Source organism: Montipora foliosa, chromosome 4, assembly GCF_036669935.1.
Source record: "Montipora foliosa isolate CH-2021 chromosome 4, ASM3666993v2, whole genome shotgun sequence".
Lineage (NCBI taxonomy): Eukaryota > Metazoa > Cnidaria > Anthozoa > Scleractinia > Acroporidae > Montipora > Montipora foliosa.
In genome coordinates, this window is record NC_090872.1 from 32,706,597 (window position 1) to 32,728,265 (window position 21,669).

The 21,669-nt window shown below is 40.0% G+C and overlaps 1 protein-coding gene across 1 annotated transcript in view; it reads right to left on the reverse strand.

Annotated features, from left to right (window-relative positions):
- The window catches only part of LOC138000649 (E3 ubiquitin-protein ligase HERC2-like), a 104,896-nt gene that overhangs the window by 73,456 nt on the left and 9,771 nt on the right, over nucleotides 1–21,669 (reverse strand). Inside the window, exons 3-8 of the mRNA XM_068847209.1 lie at nucleotides 15,462–15,744; nucleotides 4,989–5,159; nucleotides 4,579–4,779; nucleotides 3,957–4,111; nucleotides 3,494–3,639; nucleotides 2,841–2,954 (exon numbers count right to left, since the gene is read on the reverse strand). Coding sequence (XP_068703310.1) covers nucleotides 2,841–2,954; nucleotides 3,494–3,639; nucleotides 3,957–4,111; nucleotides 4,579–4,779; nucleotides 4,989–5,159; nucleotides 15,462–15,744 — 1,070 coding nt within the window. The remainder of the gene's footprint in view (nucleotides 1–2,840; nucleotides 2,955–3,493; nucleotides 3,640–3,956; nucleotides 4,112–4,578; nucleotides 4,780–4,988; nucleotides 5,160–15,461; nucleotides 15,745–21,669) is intronic.

Below are 21,669 nucleotides of genomic sequence, written 5' to 3' on the forward strand. Positions count from 1 at the left end.
GTGGTCGATATTAAAGTAGACGTTATTGGGGAACAGAATTCTAAGCAACAAGGATTGCTTATAATAATAATAATAATAATAATAATAATAATAATAATAATAATAATAATAATAATAATAATAATAATAATAATAATAATAATAATAATAATAAGCTTACAAAGAGCGGAGGGGTTGGCGCAGTGGTAAGAACTCTGCCTTCCAATCCTAAGGTCTCGGGTTCCATTCCCGGTTCTGCCGAGAGTGGAATTTTGGCGACCTTCTTTCCCGCTAAAGTTCACTCAGCTTTCCATCCTTCCGAGGTTGGTAAAATGAGTACCAGCATGCATGGACTGCTTACAAGCGGCTGCCATTTGCGCCTGTATATGCTTCCAGTCCGCTGGGGGTAAATTGATCATTGTAAAGCGCCTTTGAGACGTTTGTGATAAAGGCGCTATATAAACGCACCACTTTACTTTTTAACGATCAAAGCTGCTGTAAAGCTCTATCAGAATGCACCCCCTACGATAAGAACTGTCCAGATGTTTGAGGAGAGAGCAGTGGAGAAAGGCCATTCTTCACTAATAACTGAAGCACACAAATATGCAGAGCAACTGGAGATGAGTTTATCGCTTAGGAATCCAATCCTTCAATTACTTTAGCTAGAAGATCAGAGGTAGAAGTTGAGGGAATAACGATCAAAGAACTCTTGAAGCGTCTAATGACAGATAAGCTACAGGAGACGATAAAGGCAGAGAATTGGCATGGGCAGTTACTCACATCGCGTTGGAAAGATTAAGAACTTAGTCAAGATGCGTGCTTTGCATGGATGAAGGATTGGTCATCGGCACCCACCCATACAGTTGCAGGTATGATCGAACTCTATGAACAACTCTTGCCAACCAAAGTGTATACAACACAAAAGACCAAAACAACCCAGGGAAAGGTAAGCTGTAGGCTGTGCGGTAAAGAAGCAGAGACACTTCCACGCATTTTGCTCAATCAAACTATTCGGACCGACACAATGCTGCTCTGAAGATGTTATTCTTCGAGAAGTCCAAAGATCTCAAGTTGGTGGAAGGTGTTCCTCCTTGGTATTCACCTGTGAAACCAAAACCTATCTATGAGTCGGATGAAGGGAAAGATTTTTGGGATGTGGCGGTATATGCAGAACACACATATGTTAGAGCTAATAGAATTGATGCTCGCTTCGTGGACCACAAGGCAAAGCAAGTCTGGGCAGGAGAAATGAGCTGCCCCTGGATTGATAATCGTGCAAAGAAAGTTGAAGAGAAGGCAATAAAGTATGGTCTACTACGTTTAGAATTAAAACAACAGCATCTTGGTTACGAGGTACAGCAATGTAACATTATTATTGAGGCATTGGGGGGATGATTGAAGGACGTAGAAGAAACTATGAAGAAGCTTGTTGGTGCCCGATCAAAGTGTGTTTTAGAGAAGATGCAGAAAGCCACCATTTCATACTCGTTGCATATAGCTCGTTATTTCAAAGCAGCTGTTTTATAAGTTGGAACATTTTATTTTTTGATAATGAACAATTAACCTTTCATTATTACTTTTAATTTATTGTACATATTGTATACTTTTTTTTCCACATTTTTAAAAACTGTTATTTCATAGGATCATTTGCTTAGATATATGGTTGCGTAACTAGTTTAATTTCCTTTTAGGTTGTATAGGTTACGCTGGGCGCCCTATACATGCCATAGATTTTTTGCATCTAGCCAGCAAACAGGGGTGACTGTAAGAATGGAATTTCTGCAGGAAGCAACACTGCTTGGAACCGCAAGAAATTTTCTTCAGTACCCCGAACCTAAGTGCAGTGACAGTAGAGGAAACGAAGTGCCTAGGAAGAGCATCAAGAACTTACTGAAAACGGCAGTCAGAGAAAGGAGGAAAGAAAAGATCCGGAACGAGAGCTGGCAAGGGAAGTTGCTTAGATCCAGGTGGGATGATGAAGAGCTTAACCAGCAAGGCTGTTTTGCCTGGCTAACGTGCTGGGAAGACGCAACAACTCACACCACTCCAGGAATGATGGAGCAGTTAACACCAACTAAACTGTATACATCACTTAAGGCTCGTACAACCCAAGGTTATGACGTCACATGCAAAATGTGCGGCAAGGCCCCGAATAGCCTCGTACATGTGCTATATGGCTGCTGTGCGCTAAGGCAAAACAGGTACCTTCTATGACACAATGCCGCCTTTCAGATACTGTTCCTCGAGATGCTTAAGAGACCTGTAGTACCCAATGATGATGATGATGATGATGATTATTATTATTTTTTGACAGAAGTAACGTAAGGATGTCTCCAAAGCTATTAATACGACTGGGGCGACGTACGTAACCCAGTGTGTCTATAGGTTCTAGGACGTGCTAACATTAAAATAATAAGAGTACTAAGAAATAAAGTTAAAGGAACTAAAGACTAACAACGAAGTATCTTCCCCAACAAAGCACTGACTGTCTAGACAAGGCCTCTATGTGTGCGCTACTTGAACTTATGCCGAGATTTTAAAGGCTCTGGTCAGACTCAATGAGCTCGCGATGATGCCTTTCTGCAACAGCCCAGATGAGGATTTCTCCTTCTCTATCCTCAAACAGTTCCCTCATCGACAAGTCTACTTTACGGGACCCTGCCCCAGGACGTCGATTATGATGTTGTGCTGCTGTATGCAGTATCCGGGATATTGCTACTAAGTTCCCATATCAGAGGGCCACATTTCCTTGTTTTCCCTTCATATTTCTGCACCCGATTGTCCACCCACGGTGCTAAAGGTCCCTATTAGTGAATTAATACAGAAAACAAACTTGACAGAAAGAAGGATTACATCATTACCATCATCAGCTACTGCCAGGCTGTGGGCATCTCCACTTCCACAGGCCACATCAATGACATGGTACCCTCGCAAACCACTCACTAACATTGGAAATAGGTGGTCTTCACTATTCCCTAAAAGGAGAAGAAACTATTACATACTTTTTCCCAGCATTGCACAAATCAAGTCATGAGAGAGATAAAAATGAAAAATTACAATGTACAGTATTTACGTCATCTGATCGTGCTGAATTCCAAAAAAAACTTGGAAAATCCCTAAAATATCTATACTTTTTTTATATGATTGTTGCAAACTCATCTTTAAAGGGTAACTCTTATATGGGTATTAGTTACGTGTACATGTACCAAACCTAATATTCTTGTGAAGGAGTAATTAAGGAGTAAATTAATTTGGTCCACTATTAATAACAACTGTTAATTTTTGTATTACAGCTATAACTTCGAGTAAAAAAAATATTATTAACTTATACGGTTCTGCAGACTGTACAGTCCTATTAGTCGTGTAATTTGCAAATACATCTTAGTTAAAGTTGCACGATTCTTTTCCTTTATACATGTAACTGTTGCTAGTGTCGTTCTGTTACAGTTGTCTTTGTCTTCCATGATGACTTCACCATGAAAATAACCTTGATTATTTCTAGAGGTGTGCCTACCATGTCCTAGTCGGCCATAGGTTCCTCTGCCCCATGTGTAGAGTTCTCCTTCAGATGTCACGGCAGCACTGTGGCTACTTCCACAAGCTATCTGAACTACCTGCTTCCCAGCAAGACCAGTTATCAAGGTTGGATCATCGCAAAAACTAACACAAAGAAAATATAACAGACTCTCAATTTCATTAATTTAAACAAACAAACAAGTGCATCTTTCTGTATCGATCATCACCCTTACTTTCGATCTTAAGAACTGAATGGCAATGAACACAACTCGACCAGAACAGGCCAAACGCCTATTAAAAGGTACCTTGAGCAGCCACAACATGGTCCAAAGAAAATTACAAAATACACACAAAATACATGTAAACAACTGTAAACATTCTTGGTATGAAAGAAGTGTCTCAATCCCTCAGAACTATAAGATAATGTTCAAGATTTTTACATGTATTTTCCTTCAACTTACTTGTTATCACCATGCCCTAACTTTCCTCCATCCCCAGATCCCCAGGAATAGACATCACCCTCACGACTGAGAGCCATAAAGTGCTTACATTCTGGGCTTGTAGCAATCTTAATGATATCACACCTCCTGGCCAACGATTCAACTAGAACTGGACCCTGCAACAGATACCATAAAAATATATTCTGCAATCAAGGTACACATACATGGTCTAATCATCACCATTGTCATTGCTGCTATCACTACACATGTATATCTCATTTAGTAGTGACAATAATGAACACTGTACAAAAATTAATTACATGTATAATAATCCTGTTCAAGCATTCAAGTCAAGTTTATTCAAGTTTATAATAAAGTTAACAGCTAGTTACAGTTATAGTTAAGATTATTAATATAACTACAGCCAGTTATAATTAATTATTTTAATAATAAAACTCTCACACTGCAAATAGCATCATGTAGCTATTAATAAATAAAACAATTTAAATGAAATAAAAATAAATCGGAAAAATAATTTAACTTGAAAAGTACAAAGTAAGCGTGTGACTGCACATGACAACACGACTGTGTGATGCAAAGAACGTATGTGCAACAACAATATTATGTAAAAAGGATCTCTGACCTGGCCTTCTGGTGTGTAGGGGCAAGTATAAACTTTGCCTGTTTTTGTCAGGGCCAGAAAGCACTTTTCTGCGCAGCAAATCTGTGCAATGCCAGTTTCGACAAGGCTGTCCAAGGTGGTTGGACCTAAAGTATGGGCAGCTATGCCCTGGGAAAGCCAACCCCATCCATAAACGTCTTGAACTAGTGCTATGCTGTGAGCCTGTTGACAAGAGCAAAATAAAATAATGCAATATATTTGTTTACTTTCCAGAAATTTCCCAATGTGTTAAATCCACACACTTCCAAATTCCCAATTGAGAGCCTAAAAAAGACTGGCCTACACTGTGTAAAAAGACACTTAACAGCCTTTTCAAAGGATTTTAAAAGGAAGCCCAACCTCTCTAATTTAGGAAATTATCACACAGTTACCTTTTGATTTGATGAAAGTGGCAAGTAAGGTGCAGCTAGTCTATCCAAGTGTGAGATTAAAACAACTGCAGAGTGTTGCAATTCCACAAACTCGGATTCATCTTCAGGGAGTGCTAGGTAACGCAGGAATGACTCTGTCGGGCTCACTTTTGGAGCACTGGTTGATAGCACCTACAAAGTTGGAACAAAAATTAACTTATTTCTAAATATTTCGTTCATATTAGTTACAGCTACTGTAGTAGTCAGGTACAATACACATGCATAATTAGGCGAAGCAGAAAATACCATAATACTTTTTGTTTGTCCACCCAAACTTTGAATTAAAGAATTTTTCCAAAATAATTGTTTTTTTTCTTGGGACCAAGTCCCCAGGGAAACAGGAATTACAAAGTTTACACAAAATTTGGGCGGACAAAGAGTATTATCACTTCCGCTTTGGCCAATCATGCAGTTGATTATTTAATATTATTTTCAAGGGTAAAGTGTAGAGTCATGTGGCAGTTAAAAGATAGAGTAATCAACAGGCCAGTTTTATACCCTTGGGCTGAGATTCTCAGAGTATAGTTATATTGCTAACTCTTACTTGATTTCTATTTAAACCTGCAGTTAGCGCTTACTAATGACTCAGACTATGACGCTTTAAAAGTTCCCAGAACCCCTTTAAATCCTGTCAGTCTGCTCAACTAAAAGATATAACAGGAACTAGGAAATGCATTACAGACCATGGATTGAGTATAGAGAAAAATGAGACGAGATGAAAGGATGACCATGCAAGGAAACATGCTTTTGCTCAACATAATTATTTACAGCAACTTTTAACATCAAGATGTACTGGGAAAAGCACAAGAAACATGTAACAGGTTTAGGTCGTTTTTGAAGTCCTATCTCCCCTCGTGAATGTTGCACATCAGTTTTCAATCCAGGAAAGGAAAACTAAATTCAAGCGAAAGACAACAGGCATTCCACTAGAGACTGCCATTTTGCTTATATCATTTCTGAAAATGAAGGGTCATCCACAGGGGTAGTTCATGGACTGGGTCCATGAAGGGGTCCATGGACCGGGTCCACAGGGGTGGTCCACAGACCTCTGGTCCATGTTTTGTATACATCTTGACAGATTATAACAATAATAATAATAATAATAATAATAATAATAATAATAATAATAATAATAATAACTTTATTTATATAGCGCTCGTATCCATGTATCGCTGTCCATGGCGCTTTACAATTTACAATTAACAGTAATTTCAATAAAAAACGATTTAAAAACACTAAATTCTATGGAATATTATCATTATCATTATCATACAATAAATATTATTAATTTTAAAAACGATCTGTAAAAATAATCTTATTATTTCAAACAACAATTATTGAAATGATAATGATAAAATCAAATGATGAAAGAAATATCAAACCAGGCGATAAATAACGAAAATGATTAAAAAGAATCAAATAACTAATTAAATTTCTTATTATCAAGAAATAATGTAAAAAGAAACGTTTTGAGTCTGCTTTTAAAACTAGCAACTGAGGAGCACGAACGAATATTCAAAGGTAACCTATTCCAAAGTCTCGGATCAGCGAAAGAAAAGGACCGAAAACCATAAGTGGTGAGCTGAGTCTGCTTTTAAAACTAGCAACTGAGGAGCACGAACGAATATTCAAAGGTAACCTATTCCAAAGTCTCGGATCAGCGAAAGAAAAGGACCGAAAACCATAAGTGGTGAGCTTAGCTCTAGGTTCAACAAGAAGTTTATTTGTAACAGAGCGGAGAGAGTAGCAAGAGGAACGATAAGAAAGAAGATCAGACAGATAGCAAGGAGCCAGACCATTTAAGGCCTTATAAGTAAGCAGAAGCAACTTGAAGATAACCCTATAGTATACAGGAAGCCAATGAAGATCAATCAGCACAGGTGTGATGTGATCAAACTTCCCTGTAAAAGTAACAACACGAGCAGCAGAATTCTGAACGTGCTGTAGCCTGTCAACAAGATATTTAGGGAGCCCATAAAGAAGAGCATTACAGTAATCGAGTCTGGAAGAAATGAAAGCGTGAACAATAGTGTGAGCAGCATTAGTAGTAAGATATTTTCTAATAGAAGACAGATTTCTTAAGTGAAAGTAAGACGACTTGCAAATCTTGCTGACTTGAAGTTCCCCAGTCATGCATTCATCGAAAACTATTCCCAAATTAACAGCAGAAGTACAAGGGACAATAGTTTCACCACAAACTACGATCTCATCTAATGGAGGGCGACTAAGAAACCTAGAGTGGATGCACATCAGCTCTGTCTTATCATGATTTAGCTTCAAACCATTAGCAAGCATCCACGATGAAATGTCAGTGAGACATTGCTCCAAAGACTGTCTCGATTGTGCAAGCTGTTGGTTACCCTTAAACGACAAATACAACTGAGAATCATCAGCGTAAAAATGATAACTAACATTATGACGCTTAACAACGTCAGCTAATGGAGACGTATAGAGTAAGTAAAGAAGAGGCCCTAGTACTGAGCCCTGTGGCACTCCAACATCAAGGTTGACAAGGCACGAGGAAGACTCATTGATACCAACGAATTGCTTTCTATTCGTGAGGTACGAACTAAACCAGCTTAGAACAACATCCCTGACACCAAAACGATTAGCAAGTCTATGAAGTAAGACATCATGAACAACTGTATCAAACTCAGCTGACATATCAAGCAAAATCAGAATGACACAGTTGCCAGCATCAACAGATTGAAGGATGTCGTTGTGGATACGTACTAAAGCCGTTTCAGTGCTGCCCATAGCTTTATACGCCGACTGAAACAAATCGTGAAGATCATGTTCAGCAAGATAACAATTAAGCTGATATGCAACAGCCTTTTCAATCAGTTTAGATAAAAACTGAAGATTTGAAACAGGACGGAAATTTGAAAAAACTTCATGATCAGCATTAGCTTTTTTAAGAATAGGAGTGAGTTTGGCCACTTTAAGAGAATCAGGAAACACACCTTTAGACAGAGAAAGGTTGATAATTCTCACCAAAGTAGGTAAAAAAGAATCCAGACACTTTAACAAAAGAGAGGCAGGAATTGGATCAAGACTGCACGATTTCACTGACGACCCTATTAGGCATGAAACGTCATCTTCGCTCACTGCCTTAAAACAACAAAAAGCAGATGAGTAGGTGATAATATCTAATTGCGATAGAACTGTGTCAGGAACAGCTGAAAAGCCCTGTCTAATGCCCTTTATTTTATCAGTGAAAAACTGAATAAAAGAGTTAGCCAGGCAAGTATCATCGGAACTAGGAGGATACTGTGGGCTCTGTTTAGGATAGAGCAAATTAGAAACAGTTTTGAAAAGAGAGTGTTGGTCATTCTCATTATCAGCAACTAAACTGTTAAAATACTGCTGTTTAGATAAAAACAGCATCTTGTTTACCACAGCACATTGCTTAGAAAATTTCTGCTTGTCAGAAGGAAGTCCAGTGGACCTCCATCGACGTTCGTACCTTCGCCTAACTATCTTCTGGAGGTCAATTTCAGGTGTGTACCAAGGCGCTTTTTTAACACGAACAGTAACAGCTCTACGCTTCAGTGCAGCATGCGTGTTGAGTGTAGAGGCAAGCACCTCATGATAGTGTGAAACCAGCTTAGATATATCAGAATTATCAACACAAGCGAGAGAGACACTGATATCACGCTTGAAAGAATCAAGGCAGATAGATTTTAGATTTCTAAAATTGACAAATTTCGTCTTACTAAGAGGCTTAACAAGATTGAGATGGCAGAGAACAGGAGAATGATCAGAGATGACTATATCAGATGTACATACATCAGATACAAACAAGTCGTCAGAGCGAGTGATCATAAGATCAAGGGTGTAACGACCATTATACGTAGGACAGAGAACGTGCTGTTTAAGGTTAAAAGACAGAAGAAGATCAAGAAACCTCTTACTGTTAACATCATCTGCAGTATTAACATGGAGGTTGAAATCACCAAGAATGAGAATGGTTTCGGGAAGAATAACAATGTGCTCCAAAAATTGAGAAAATTCTGCAAAAAATAGCCAAACTGACAAACCATTAACTTGTGAAGGAGGAGGACGATATATGACAAAAATCCTAACGTTTATCAAGTTCAGTAACAGAATGTCCATACATTCAAATCATAAAAATGAGTCACATAATTTCTTTTTCATTTGGAGATTATTCTTGAAAAGAAGGCCCACACCTTCGCCACGGTTGTTGTTATTCCTTGGAGCATGAATAAATTTAAATCCATCAGGGCAAAGTTCAGTTATAAAAGCTTCATCATCTGAACTCAACCAAGTTTCAGTCAGAGCCATGATGTCAATGTTGAGATTAGTAGTGAAATCACTTATAGCTAAAGTTTTGTTCCTAACTGATCTTGCGTTTAATAGACAGAGATCCAAAGATTTGCACTTGGAATCTACTGTAGAAGAGGACCAAGCAGGCATAGAAAAGCATTTTTCTTGAACAATAGGAGTACCGGGTAGTCCCACGAGAGTTATGGCTATGTGTAGTAATCCGTACTGGAGAGTTATGGCGATGTGTAGTAATCCGTACTGGAATCTGTTATAAATCCTCAATAGGATGCCAGTCCATCTCAGGGTTGTTGGGTATCTTGTTTATACACCTTCAGTCATGAGAGACAGTGTGGAACAAAGTAATGATAACAAAGATGTATAATATACATGAACATGTAGATGTAAGTAATGATAATGATAGTTTAAAAACTTCACAACCAATATTAATAATTATCACAAAAGATGGAACGGAAGTTTTTTTAATAGTCTAGAAAACTAAAGCAAACTGTTGGCCACCTTTTGTAGTCAATGTAGATTGACTATACCTTAAAAGATCAGAGAGTGGCTGTAAAATGATTGGCATTAAGTAGAGTGTGAATTCCAAATAAATTAAGTTCAAAACCAAGGGCATAATTTTATAATGGCATAAATGAGAAAGTGTTGAAGGGGAAAACTAAAGGAATCCTAGTGGCAGCTCTATCAGACTGGGTGGACCAGGCAAACATGGTAAAGATGACACTACCATCAGACCTTCCACTGGGCATGGTGAGCCTGTGGCTCAGTTGGTTGAGCAGCAGGTTGTCCTGAGGGAAGTTGCTGGTCTGAACCCCACCAAGATCCACGCTAAGGATCTTAAAAGTGCTGCCTTTGTAACTTCGTCTGCAAATGGTTACACCATAGGCCCCATCTAACAGATATCCTTTGATATACATGTAAGTTCCCTGAGGTACGCTGAAGAATCCATACACTATTTCAGAAGAGTAGGGATGGAATCGCCGGTGTTGTGACTGTCCTGTTCTCTCCAACAGAAGTGATGGGCTTGGTGTGATGTCTCTAAAAGAGGCTTATGTTGTATGAGGCCACTTAAGCAGAAACAGCCATAAGTCAAAAAGGGGCTTTGCTGAGTGCTGGAATATGATCATACAACATCTCATATAAAACTGTTTGAGTTTGTTCGTTGTGCCAGTCATTCCTTGCCCGTCTTTTCAACATTGGAGAGGACCAAAAAGCCGCCTCGCTAATCCAAGCAACAAAGAGTCTACCTATTTGATGGTTGATTGAGTGGACTTTGAGCAGCCATCTCCACTCAAGGAATTCCAGTAGAGCTCCAAAGCAATGGTCCCTAACAAAGACCGAAACGTTCGAAGTATGGAGGCAGAACCTCCAGTATTCCCTCTCCCTAGACGCTAACTCACTCCTGAAACGTAGATCCCTTCTACCCGCCGACAAAATGCTTGTCAGAAGAGTTTACACCTCAAACCCATGCTAGGCCAAATTGCTAACTTTTGCGCTACCATTTCACACAATTTCCGGCCTTAAGAGTCCTCATAGGCCCGATGAGGATAAGTAAGTAAGTATTTCACACAATACCATTGTGAAGAATTCAATGTCCGTTAACTCCATTTGGCAAGCAATAAGAGCATATTACCGCTTCCAGTCTACTGGCACCGACTTTTAAGACTTCTCCAACATGAAACTTGAATACATCTTCCAATGGTTAATGCCCTTCACTGAAGACCATCTGCTTGTTACCAACAGGACCACAATTCACCACGGTGCTAAGACCAAAGACACAAGACACTAGCTGAAACCAGAAATATCGCAGGCGCTTGATTTTCTCCTCAAAGAAATCCACACAGCTGCTGACACCAAAGTCCTTCGCACTTCTGCCACAAGGTCCAGGCAGCTGCTTCCTCACCCCTACTACAAAGCAGCCACTGCAGCCATGGGCTTGCAATTGACCTAAATCATGCCATGCGCAAACAAGCAGGTTGCAATGACCAACATTTCTCAGCACCTGCTCGTATTTACCCCTAGAGTACCTGTCCCTATCAGCCCTCACGTTTGCCCTTATGACGAAGAGTCTAACTACACCAATCATGCACCATAATTATACCTTCATAGACGAAGATGACCTGCTACCACATCCCTCAGCATCTACTATACTGTTTCCGACATGTCAGTACCAAGCAATCACCCCACTTCAAGGCTTTTTACAAGCATCATCCATTACGACCCCCCCTCAACATTGGCACAGAGACCAGCAAGATCAAATCATCCGTGAGTCATTCCTTCTGTACAAGACTTGCCTTATCTTATCCGAGCTTACAAAGAACTCGCTCTTGATGCCTTCATAGTCAATGACTTGGACATAGACGTTCTGGCTGGCACACCCTTTATAACCGCAAATGACAATCACTGTCCACCCTGCTAATGTCAAGTGTGTACAGTACTGTGCAAAAAAAATACAAACGAATTTCAAGAAAAATTTGGTTATTGTTCTCTTGAAATTTCGCCGAAATTTCAATTCAGGGGAAGAAGTGTGATTTTTCAGCCGAGATTTCAAAGAAATTTCGCTAAGCCACATGAAAGTTCGAATGCAGGACGAAAAGTTGCTAATCTAACAATAAAATTTCGGTTGGAGTTTGTGCATACTGAAACGAAAATTTAAGAACCTAATCGAAATATCGTAATCTTGAAACAGAAATTTCGTAAAAATGTCTGTTAGCGTTTCACATTTTAATGAATGAATGGAATCAACAACTGTAGTAATTACTCTTCTCTCAACCTTAAGTGTAAACACAACCTCAATGAAACTGTAGATAAGCATTACAAGCCATTTCCTTTCCTTTACTCAATTGATACTTTTTCAATAAAAAGATATAACAGTGTAATGCCCTTATCATTTTGATCGATTACAAGAAGTCACACTTCAAAGTTATCTTTGATGCTTACAAGTTAACTTTTCTTCCCAAATCAAGTCCTTTATGTCCACTTAGATAAAGTATTAAGCTGTCCTATCACTCCTGCCAAGTCCTGGTCAGTGGTGTTAATCTCTAGCCTAGGTTGAAATCTGGTTCTGGAACTGTCATAATATGATGTATAAGGCACCAGTAAAGTCAAGAAATGCATTCGAATTGTCGTTGTTGACCGACGCCATTTCCGATTTGATTACATTCCCTAAGACCCAATTCTTGGTTTTTAATTTACCCATGGCAAGTATCACCCAAAGAAAAAACAAAATCGCTTGCCATTCAACAAATTACGTCAAGAGATTGAGATATTGTAGGAGGGTAATAAATAATGAGCGTGTCAAAGTTTTTAGCTGCGGCTACACAAGCGATATTTTGCTTGCATCATTGATGCAATTTTTTTCAAATTTTGTCACGTCGCCACTGCCACCCTTGAACTGGCGACGTGACAGCTGAAAAAATTGCTGAAAAAAATCATGAGAAATTGAATACTGGTGCATGTAATAACCATCACTTATTCAACAACTACAGTTGAAGTTCTCAGTAAGTGACCAGGTCAAGTTACGACCACCAAGTAAAACCCCGTTAAAAATGTCACTTCAACTCTAATTGAAAGCTCTCATAAGCAACCATTCCCGTAAACAAAGAAAGAAGTTTCCAGTTTTTACTAGGTGCATTCCCAAACGTTATCTTTTCTACCATCAATAATAATTTTAAAATCCCAGAGACTTTTGCTGAAAGCTCTCGTAAGCGATCACCCTCTATTGTTTATAATTCTGGGTGTACTTACGAGAATCAGCTCTCGCAAATTCCAGGGGTGGTCACTTATGAGGGCTTCAACGAGCCTTTTTTGAAAGTTAAACTTAAATGTAAAAGGCAAATGCTCACTGTGAACTCTCATTAAGCACTCTAAATCTCTTTGTCGAAACAAAATTTCGCTTGAAAATTCGCGCGGCCGTTGCGAAAGTTATGTGAATTTTCGCTTTGACTGACCAAAGTTTGTTATATTTCGCCGAAAAGTTAAGCGAAAAGTGGCGAAAATACAGGACTCACTATGAGCTTAATGGTGCTACCATAACCGGTTCCCATACGGTTACACTCTACATGCTTCCTTGTCCTCGACTGTTGTCTGGGATGGCAAATAAGTAGAGCTTGACATTTCCCCTTACCTAAGAGGAGGCCCATTTCATTGCCGTTCAACCCCATATGGACACTCCCATACCCAAAACATACCAAAGCTATGAACATTTGGCATGAGCCACAGATCCCGGAAGTCGTCGGATCTTAAATCGATTCAGCTAAGTACTCAAGAACTCAAACTCATCGCTTGCCATGAACACCTCATCCAAATTCTAGCTAATGTGTACAGGGAATGTTCCTTAACCGCCTCGTGATTCAGCAGTCCCCAATCGTTGCAACACATATATCCCTTCTTAGCTACATGTACCATGTCCATGGATACTGGTCACTTACTGCCAGAAAGTGCCTGGCTAAAGTTCTGCAACCTACTGTCGACCTATGGTCACGCCTTCCACCCTGACATAACTGGTTACAGCAGCACTCCTGGTCCCATTCAGGCAACAGAGAATAACGGTCCTGTACAGCCCCCACAGTGTAAAGATCATGTCCCTCAGTACTCACACAATCAACCAGCAGAGCTCCAAGCCACGTTTGATGAACTTGAAGAAGCTAAATGTAATGTCTCCAGTCATCCAGAGGACCTCGATATCACTGTTAAATACATGTACCATAATCCTTTGTTCCTTGTTAAAAAGCCCTCAGGTGGTCATTGTCTTGTGACTGCATTTGCTGACATTGCAAGATAAAGAAAATTGCAGCCTTTACAGTAGCCTGCAAGCAGGCTCTCTCTTCAGGGTAAAGGGAAGAGATGTCAATGTCGCGCTGAGCGAGATGTCAAAAATTAGTCAATCAGTGCACATGTGAAGTAAACATTGACGTAAACTAAAGGCCACAAGTTGTGTTAGTACATGTAGTTTTCTAATTGCTGAGGCAGACACTCCCAAAAAATGTGAAGGAAGCAAGCCTTTGCCAGAAAATCCTAACAAGCATTGCTGAATATTCTGTATGCTAATTCATTGCAATCTGTTTCCACAGAAAATGTGTTTCGTCGTCAGGGAAAAAGGTTTTCATGGCAAGATTTTAGCACACAAACTTGAAATGACAGGAATAGAGAAATACATGTACCTGTCCATTTTCCTGTTCATAAAGATTGTGCGACTAAACTTGCGGACAACATTTACTGTGATGGCAATTTGCCTGAATCTCTCCTAAAGAACTAGAGACGAGTACTTGAAGCCCTCCTTTAAAATTTTGTTCTAAGTCTACCACCAATATTGGCTGGATATGGTTCCAAGGCAGGCTCTCAGATAACCCTGATTGCATCTCCACCTTGACATTTTTCTAATCTTTTTTTTCTAATTTGCCACATGTGCTGACTTAGAGAAAGATCCATAGAGAATAAGATTTTGTTAATAACCCGCATTTTCTTTAACATTTTGGAGCATTTTTTTTTTAGAAAATGTACTGGTAGTTAAAGTTACTGTGGTATTGATTACTATGAGATAACAAAAAACTTCGCAAAAAATAATTCACCTGTCAAGGTCTAAATTTCTATTGTAACTTTCACTCCTTGCTATCCAGCCCAAGACCTCAAAGACTACGGCAAGCCCCTTTGTACTTACAGGTGTAATTTTAGCCCATTTGTTGTTTCTCTATATTTTTGTTTTATTTCCTCATTTTTGAAATGTTCTTCCAGTCCCTTGGCCAGAGACAATAAGTTCCCATTTCATTAAACAGAAGAAGAGGTTGCGCCAGCAAGCAGTGCCTGGGGCTTTGTCAGACTGAGTACTATTATGCACTCGCATGTTTTACCGCTGTGTGTGTTTTGTCTGTCCGGAATTGTGTTATGTGATTAATTTGAGATAAAACTGTTTGAGTTCCCTTTTTGTGATGGTCATTCCTTGCATGCTTTTTCAACATTGGCACACCTTGTATAAATTAACCCAATCTCCGCATGTACATGTACTTATCATTGACACTAAAATTACTACAACTGTACATCCTCTGTGAAGATGATTAGGTACGTACCAGAAATTATATATGCAACATGAACCCCTGTCCTTTCCATTAAAGTTTGCTTAATATTAATTTTCACCTCATCTGTCAACTTATTGGTTTCCAGAGATCTTTGTGAAGCTCCAGTTATTTCCTGAAATCGTCTCAGCAAGTGAATCAGAGGTGCTGAGGTAAAACAAGAATCAGTGTCATTATCTTGGCCACTGTCCCAGAGTTCCAACAATAACAAAATAACTTCCAGCATGTGCTGAAGGGACCCCCGCTGAACACCTAGCTCCATTAAGATTCCCAAAGCTACATGTTGATCAGACACAGGAACTGAATCAAGTGGCTTGCAATACACTTTGTCTTCATTTCCCCTCCTGACAAGAGATAAAAAAAGAAACATTGGCTAATTGACCAATTAGCTTCTATTATAGTAACACATGACTTTGTATTGTTGCTTTGTTTCCAAACTGCAATGTACAGTCATGTACATGTACATTTAAGAATAAGATTAACAAACTACAGTTTGCCTTATGGAATTACAGTAATTGTGAACAACAATGCCCCTCCATCAACAGTTGGTCAACAGTTGGGCAACAGTCAGCCAAAGGAACAGGAACATTGGTGGACTCACGTTGCACATAGCAGACCACCACATTTACAATATATTTTCCAAACAGAAAAATAGAATAATTACAACTGCTGAAAGCTTTCCTTATGACTATGTCAACTTCCCAACACCAAGAGGAATAGCAAACAATTTATTCAGATTCGTAACTGTGGGTTGAAACTGTAAAATAACAAAGTAAAGAAATTACAATAATTATGTAAATGATGTCCAAGCGAAACTCACGTAAAACTTAAAGAAACTAAGAAATACTTACATTGTTAAAGACACTGGAAAAAAGGGCTACAAAGGGCTAACTGCTAGATAGCGAAGAGAAATGTCTGGTCCAAACTGCCTCTAGGCTAACACTACATAGTGCGACTAAGATCCCAACCTAAAAAAACTATTCAAGAAAGCTAGATTTTATACGAAAAAAGATAAATATATGCAGAGCGAGGTTGACCAAGGTGTTGTAAATGACGGTACATAAGGACAAATGTGAATGAAAACGCTGAATTACTGAACAAGAGAGCCTGACTGGCAGGCTGCAATTAATTTGAATGGAACAATTGCAGGAAACTAATCAACACCTGGGATAGGTACAGGATAATTAGCACCCTATGAACTTACACATGCCGGCCCCTAAGAGCGAATCTAAATGCAGCTCTTACTCTCCTAAACGATTACTGCCAGTACTTAAGGTGAACAACTTAATTTAGCGACGGTGACTAAGCAAAATGCAAAACAAGAAGTTAAGCGCAGGTTGTTAACAGTATAATTATTCAATATTCGAAGGTTGGACTGAACTTGTTCTAAGGGGGTGCTCGCCAAATGTCTTCTATGTGCTCTTTGATCTTTCTTCCTCCACCAAATTAAAGATAAAACAATTTTGTCCACTGGTCGCTCAAGAATGGCATACTTGATGCTGACGATAACTCTTAAAGCAAATCCCTTTTTGTCTGGAAAAAACTTCTTGGATTCTTCCAAGTGGCCAATGATTCCGACTCACTGGTGTATTCGGCAAAAACTAACACAACGTCCCCAACTGCGAGATTTCTGCGAGGGTATTGCAATTTTTGGCGAATTTGAAGTAAAAAACATCCCTAAGGTACTGCACTTGATGCCATCTATGACGAGAAAACAGGTCTTCCCTCTGAAAAGTACCTGGTGGCATGAGACTATCTGATTTTAAGAGCAATAAATGATTTGGCGTTAGGGGTTCCAAATCTCTCAAGTCGTCTAAGACCACTGTCCATGGGGCGGTTATTCAAAATACTTTCCACCTCGCACGTAAGGGTAACAAGTCCTTCGTCGTCCATCGTCTGTTCCTGGAGAAGGGCACGAAGGATTTTTCTAAGAGATCAAATACAATGTTCCCAAATGCCTCCGTGGTATGAACCGCAGGGGGGGTTGAAGCTCCATTTGATGCTCTTCTGTAACATTGCCTCCTGGATCTTTTCATTATTCCAGGCTTCTATTGACTCTCACAACTTGCCTTCTCCACTCGTGATGTTTGAGCCGCTGTCTGATCTTATCTCCTGGACTTGACCTCTTCTGGCAATGAATCTTCTAAGTGCAAGGATGAATGAGTCCGTATCGAGGCTATGCACTACTTCAATGTGGACCGGTGAATATTTAGACATGTAAAGATGACGCCATATCTTTTAACGAGGCTTCATCATGATCGGCGTACTTGGAAAGGACCAAAGAAATCTACTCCAACTGCTGTAAAAGGCGGCTTGTCAGGAATCAAAACGGTCTTTGGGCAAGTCGGCCATCTTTTGCTCGCAAGGTGGTGCTTCGCACTTCCGACAACCACCACATCCCCGAAGGACTCTTCTCACCGCTGAGTTTGCCTTAATTATCCAGTACTTCTGGCGAATCATACTCAAAACCTGCTGTCTTCCTGAATAGCCTGAGAGCTTGTGATAATGGTTGAGTTCGAGACATGGCTACCATTTGGCATAATTATCTGGTGCTTGGCATCCGATGAGATGCACGCGCGGGCTTAACCTTCCGCCAACACGCAACACACCATCCCTCACGACCGGGTCGAGTTTAAAAGGGGGCTGCTACACTTTACATGTTCGTCGTTTCCTGACTCAAGCCGACTGAACTCTTCTGGGAATGCTGCTCTTTGGACTTTCTTCAATATCCCTTTCTTGGCATTCTCCATTTCATCAAGGGTAATAAATGGAAGTTGCTTCTGGTTGATATGCAGCGGACCGCCTTCCCTTTTGCCTTTGATTGCCATACAGAGATTATTAACAGAAACAGAAAATCCAAGCAACTGTTTTCTTCAAGCGATACCAACTTGAGAACCTTTCAAAATGATGCGATAGACTTGCTGCTGGAGAGACAATTGAGAGAAATTGCATGGGACTTTACCTCTGGATCAAGTTTTACTTCCGGATCGTCGTGTTGGATGTCAATTGAAATGTCCAGAAATTGAGTTGGCCACTGGTACTCCGATTTCCATAGATAGTCCGGCCCCATGAGCCACTTGCCGCAACTCAGCAGACCTTCGGCTGAAAGGCCCCTCGAAATGTGGTCGGCAGGATTCATAATTGCTTCCACATGATACCACTGGTAAGGACTAGAGCTGTCTCGTATCATGGCAATGCGGTTCGCAACAAAGGTGTGAAAACGCTTCTTCTCATTTTTAATGTAGCGTAAAACAGACATGCTGTCGGTCGAGAAAATAGAAGAATCGGTCAATGGTATTTCAATCTCTCTTTTGAGCATTTTATCAAGATGGATGGAAATCGTTGCAGCTGATAGCTCTAAACGAGGAATAGAGGCGGATTTCAATGGGGCAAGGCACGACTTTGCAAATAGGAATGCACAATGTACTCTGCCCTCTGCATTTCTTATACGTAGATAGGAAACTGAGCCATATGCAGCTTCTGAGACATCAGAGAAGTGATGAAGTTGACTGAAGACCACAGGACCAAAACTTTCCGGTAACACAACGGTTAACGGAAAATGAAGAGAGTTTCGGAAGATTGTCAAGCCACTTAACCCAGCTTGAAAGGAGTTCGGGTGGAATCTCCTCGCCTCATCCTAGCTTACTACTTCAGTAGGAAAGCAATCCCTGTTGTTATCTGCCATCTTTCGCAGTGCAAAATTTGTGGAGTCTGGTGACGATATGACCCCAAAAAGGTGAACAAGCATCTGATATTCTTGAACTTCACACGTCGTATCGCCGTCGTCCCACCAAAGAAAACACAAAAAAGTACTGCCGCGGTCTGGAACTCAAACTTGGTGGAACATGGACTCTATGTCAGCCATCACTGCAATTCTGTCTTCCCAGAACCATGTCAGCACCCCAACAAACGAATTCATCCTGTGACATCTCAGTTGTATCATCAACAAAACAGTCAGAAAAGTCGCGATTGTAGAAGTCCTCTGCCATGCACTGACATTGAGGGTCAACTCTGACAAAGAAGCTTGCAGAATGAGTCTGGGAGCCTTTCCGACGACCTTCCAAAGGGCCATTTATCACCCAACCGATGCGCGGCCGCGAGGCGTAGGGACCACCGTTTTGGCTATGCTTGACTTTGATCGGATCGAGCGCCTCTGGAACACCACTGGCGAGGAGAAGTCCGATCTCTGTGTCAACGTGGGGAATAAAAACGCCATTTAAATGAGACCAGCAATCCACGTCCTCCTGGGTTCGAATATCTTCACCATTAACTGGAATTTCCGGCCTGGTATAGAGCATGGGAAGGTTAATGAAGTCATTTTCATCCAGATCTGAAACTGTTATGTCACGGAGGAGATAACTGTCAACCAGGCTACTTTTCTTTTCCAAGGTAGACATAGAGATCTTGACTTTAGACCCTTGCTCGTCTAATTTCTTCATTAGCGATTCAGTGCAGAAAGTACTCTGCTACCAGTGTCCAGGAAAGCAAAAGTGACGACTGTTCCATTGCCTTTTCTGGAGTGGACCTTTACAGGTACAACAGCCATCGCTGTCCAGCCACAAGTTTCTCCATTAAGGGTATTAGCATGCTGGTCTGTGCTGGCCATGGCATTAGAGACTTGAGTATCAGCACTGCTCTCAGTCCCAACACCAATGTCCACTGAAGACTTTTCACGAACCCTTGCAGTATGAAAGACTGTAGGATGCTTCCGAGAGCAATCTTGCAGATCTTACCTTGAGGGCAGAGCCTTGCCACATGATTGTCAGACAAACAGCCATAGCAAAGCCTCATAGATAATAAGAACTTGATTCGCTTCTGGTATGGCTTCCATCTAGGGAACTGACAGTCTTCCAGGGCATGGCTCTTTTGACAGGATGGGCACGCTCTGGATTGGCCACCGATGACAACAGGATGAACATTGGAATTCTGTTCTGAGTTCATGCGTTGATTGTTCTGTAATTGGGTGACAAAAGTCGATGTCTTAACCTTGGACGACGTGGGACCAGCACATGATTGTGGCGGTCTTCTAGACCTCAAATCTGAGATTTTTGTCGGTTAAACAAACAGCATTTCTGTGCTCTAATCAATATTGTCGGAAACGCTTTTCTCTTTTATGAAATAGATTTTAAACAATGTATGAAGATTTATAATAAAATGAGAAACTAGGATAGCCCTTGGAATATTGTCGGAAGCACTTTTCTCTTTTATGAAATAGATTTTAAACAATGTATGAAGATTTAAAATAAATATGAAAAACTAGGAACGAACACCTCGCTATCTGATGACAGATCACTAGATGTGGAAACCTGGCTGCTAACATGCCTACCTTATAATGGACACTTTGAATGACTACAGTCACATTTTGTTCTATGCTAAAAGCTGGTACATTCTTTTTATTTAAGTTACCTTAAACTGAAACATGTTTCTGTCTTATATGATTGTCTCACACAATGATTGGCACAGAAACTAAAGATAGGATCTTTCGAATAAGGATAAACTCAGTCTCTTAACCCTTTGATTATAACAAGAATTATTTTGTCGATACAAATTTGTTATTCTGCTTCCAGTATAAAAACAAATCCACAATGCCGTCGTATGTCATGCAAATAAAAAAGAAAGGAACTGTCTATGGGGGCGGGGGGAGTGGCAGGGGATTTTCTAGTTTATAATTTATAATGGAACTATTAAAGTAGGCATAGTTTCAATTATGTAATGTTTAAAAAATAAGCAGGAGTGTTTTATCAGGGTTTGAAAGCCAAGTGTTTTAGACCCGATAAAACGCATGCTGAAAGTTTTTTTGAATGGCTTCAAAAACATTACACAAAGAGCGTGTCCCTCTGGACTCAAAACAATGGTTCAAATTGTGAAAGGTGAATATCAACAAGCAAGAAGAACAAGCTATGCCCTATTAGTATTCTTTATAATTATAAAGAATACTAACGAGGAGTGTTTTATCAGGATATAAAGCTCATACATGTGACGTTTTATCCATGTTTTGATAGGCTGTTAGGCTCATGAATTATTAATGAGTTTTTGAAGACATGTTTTGTTTCTGTTTATACTGATTTCAATGTTTCTTATAAATAATGCGTCAAAGTACCAGGATAGCGCGATGTATACCCTCACCCCCTAACAGATGATACTTCATATCCTCATTGTAATAAGCTGAGAAATAAGTTTGTGAGTGAGACAAATGCAGAGAAAATCACTTATGTCTTACATGTAAAACTATTCTGCAATCAGTCCCCCATGGGGCATCATAATAAAAT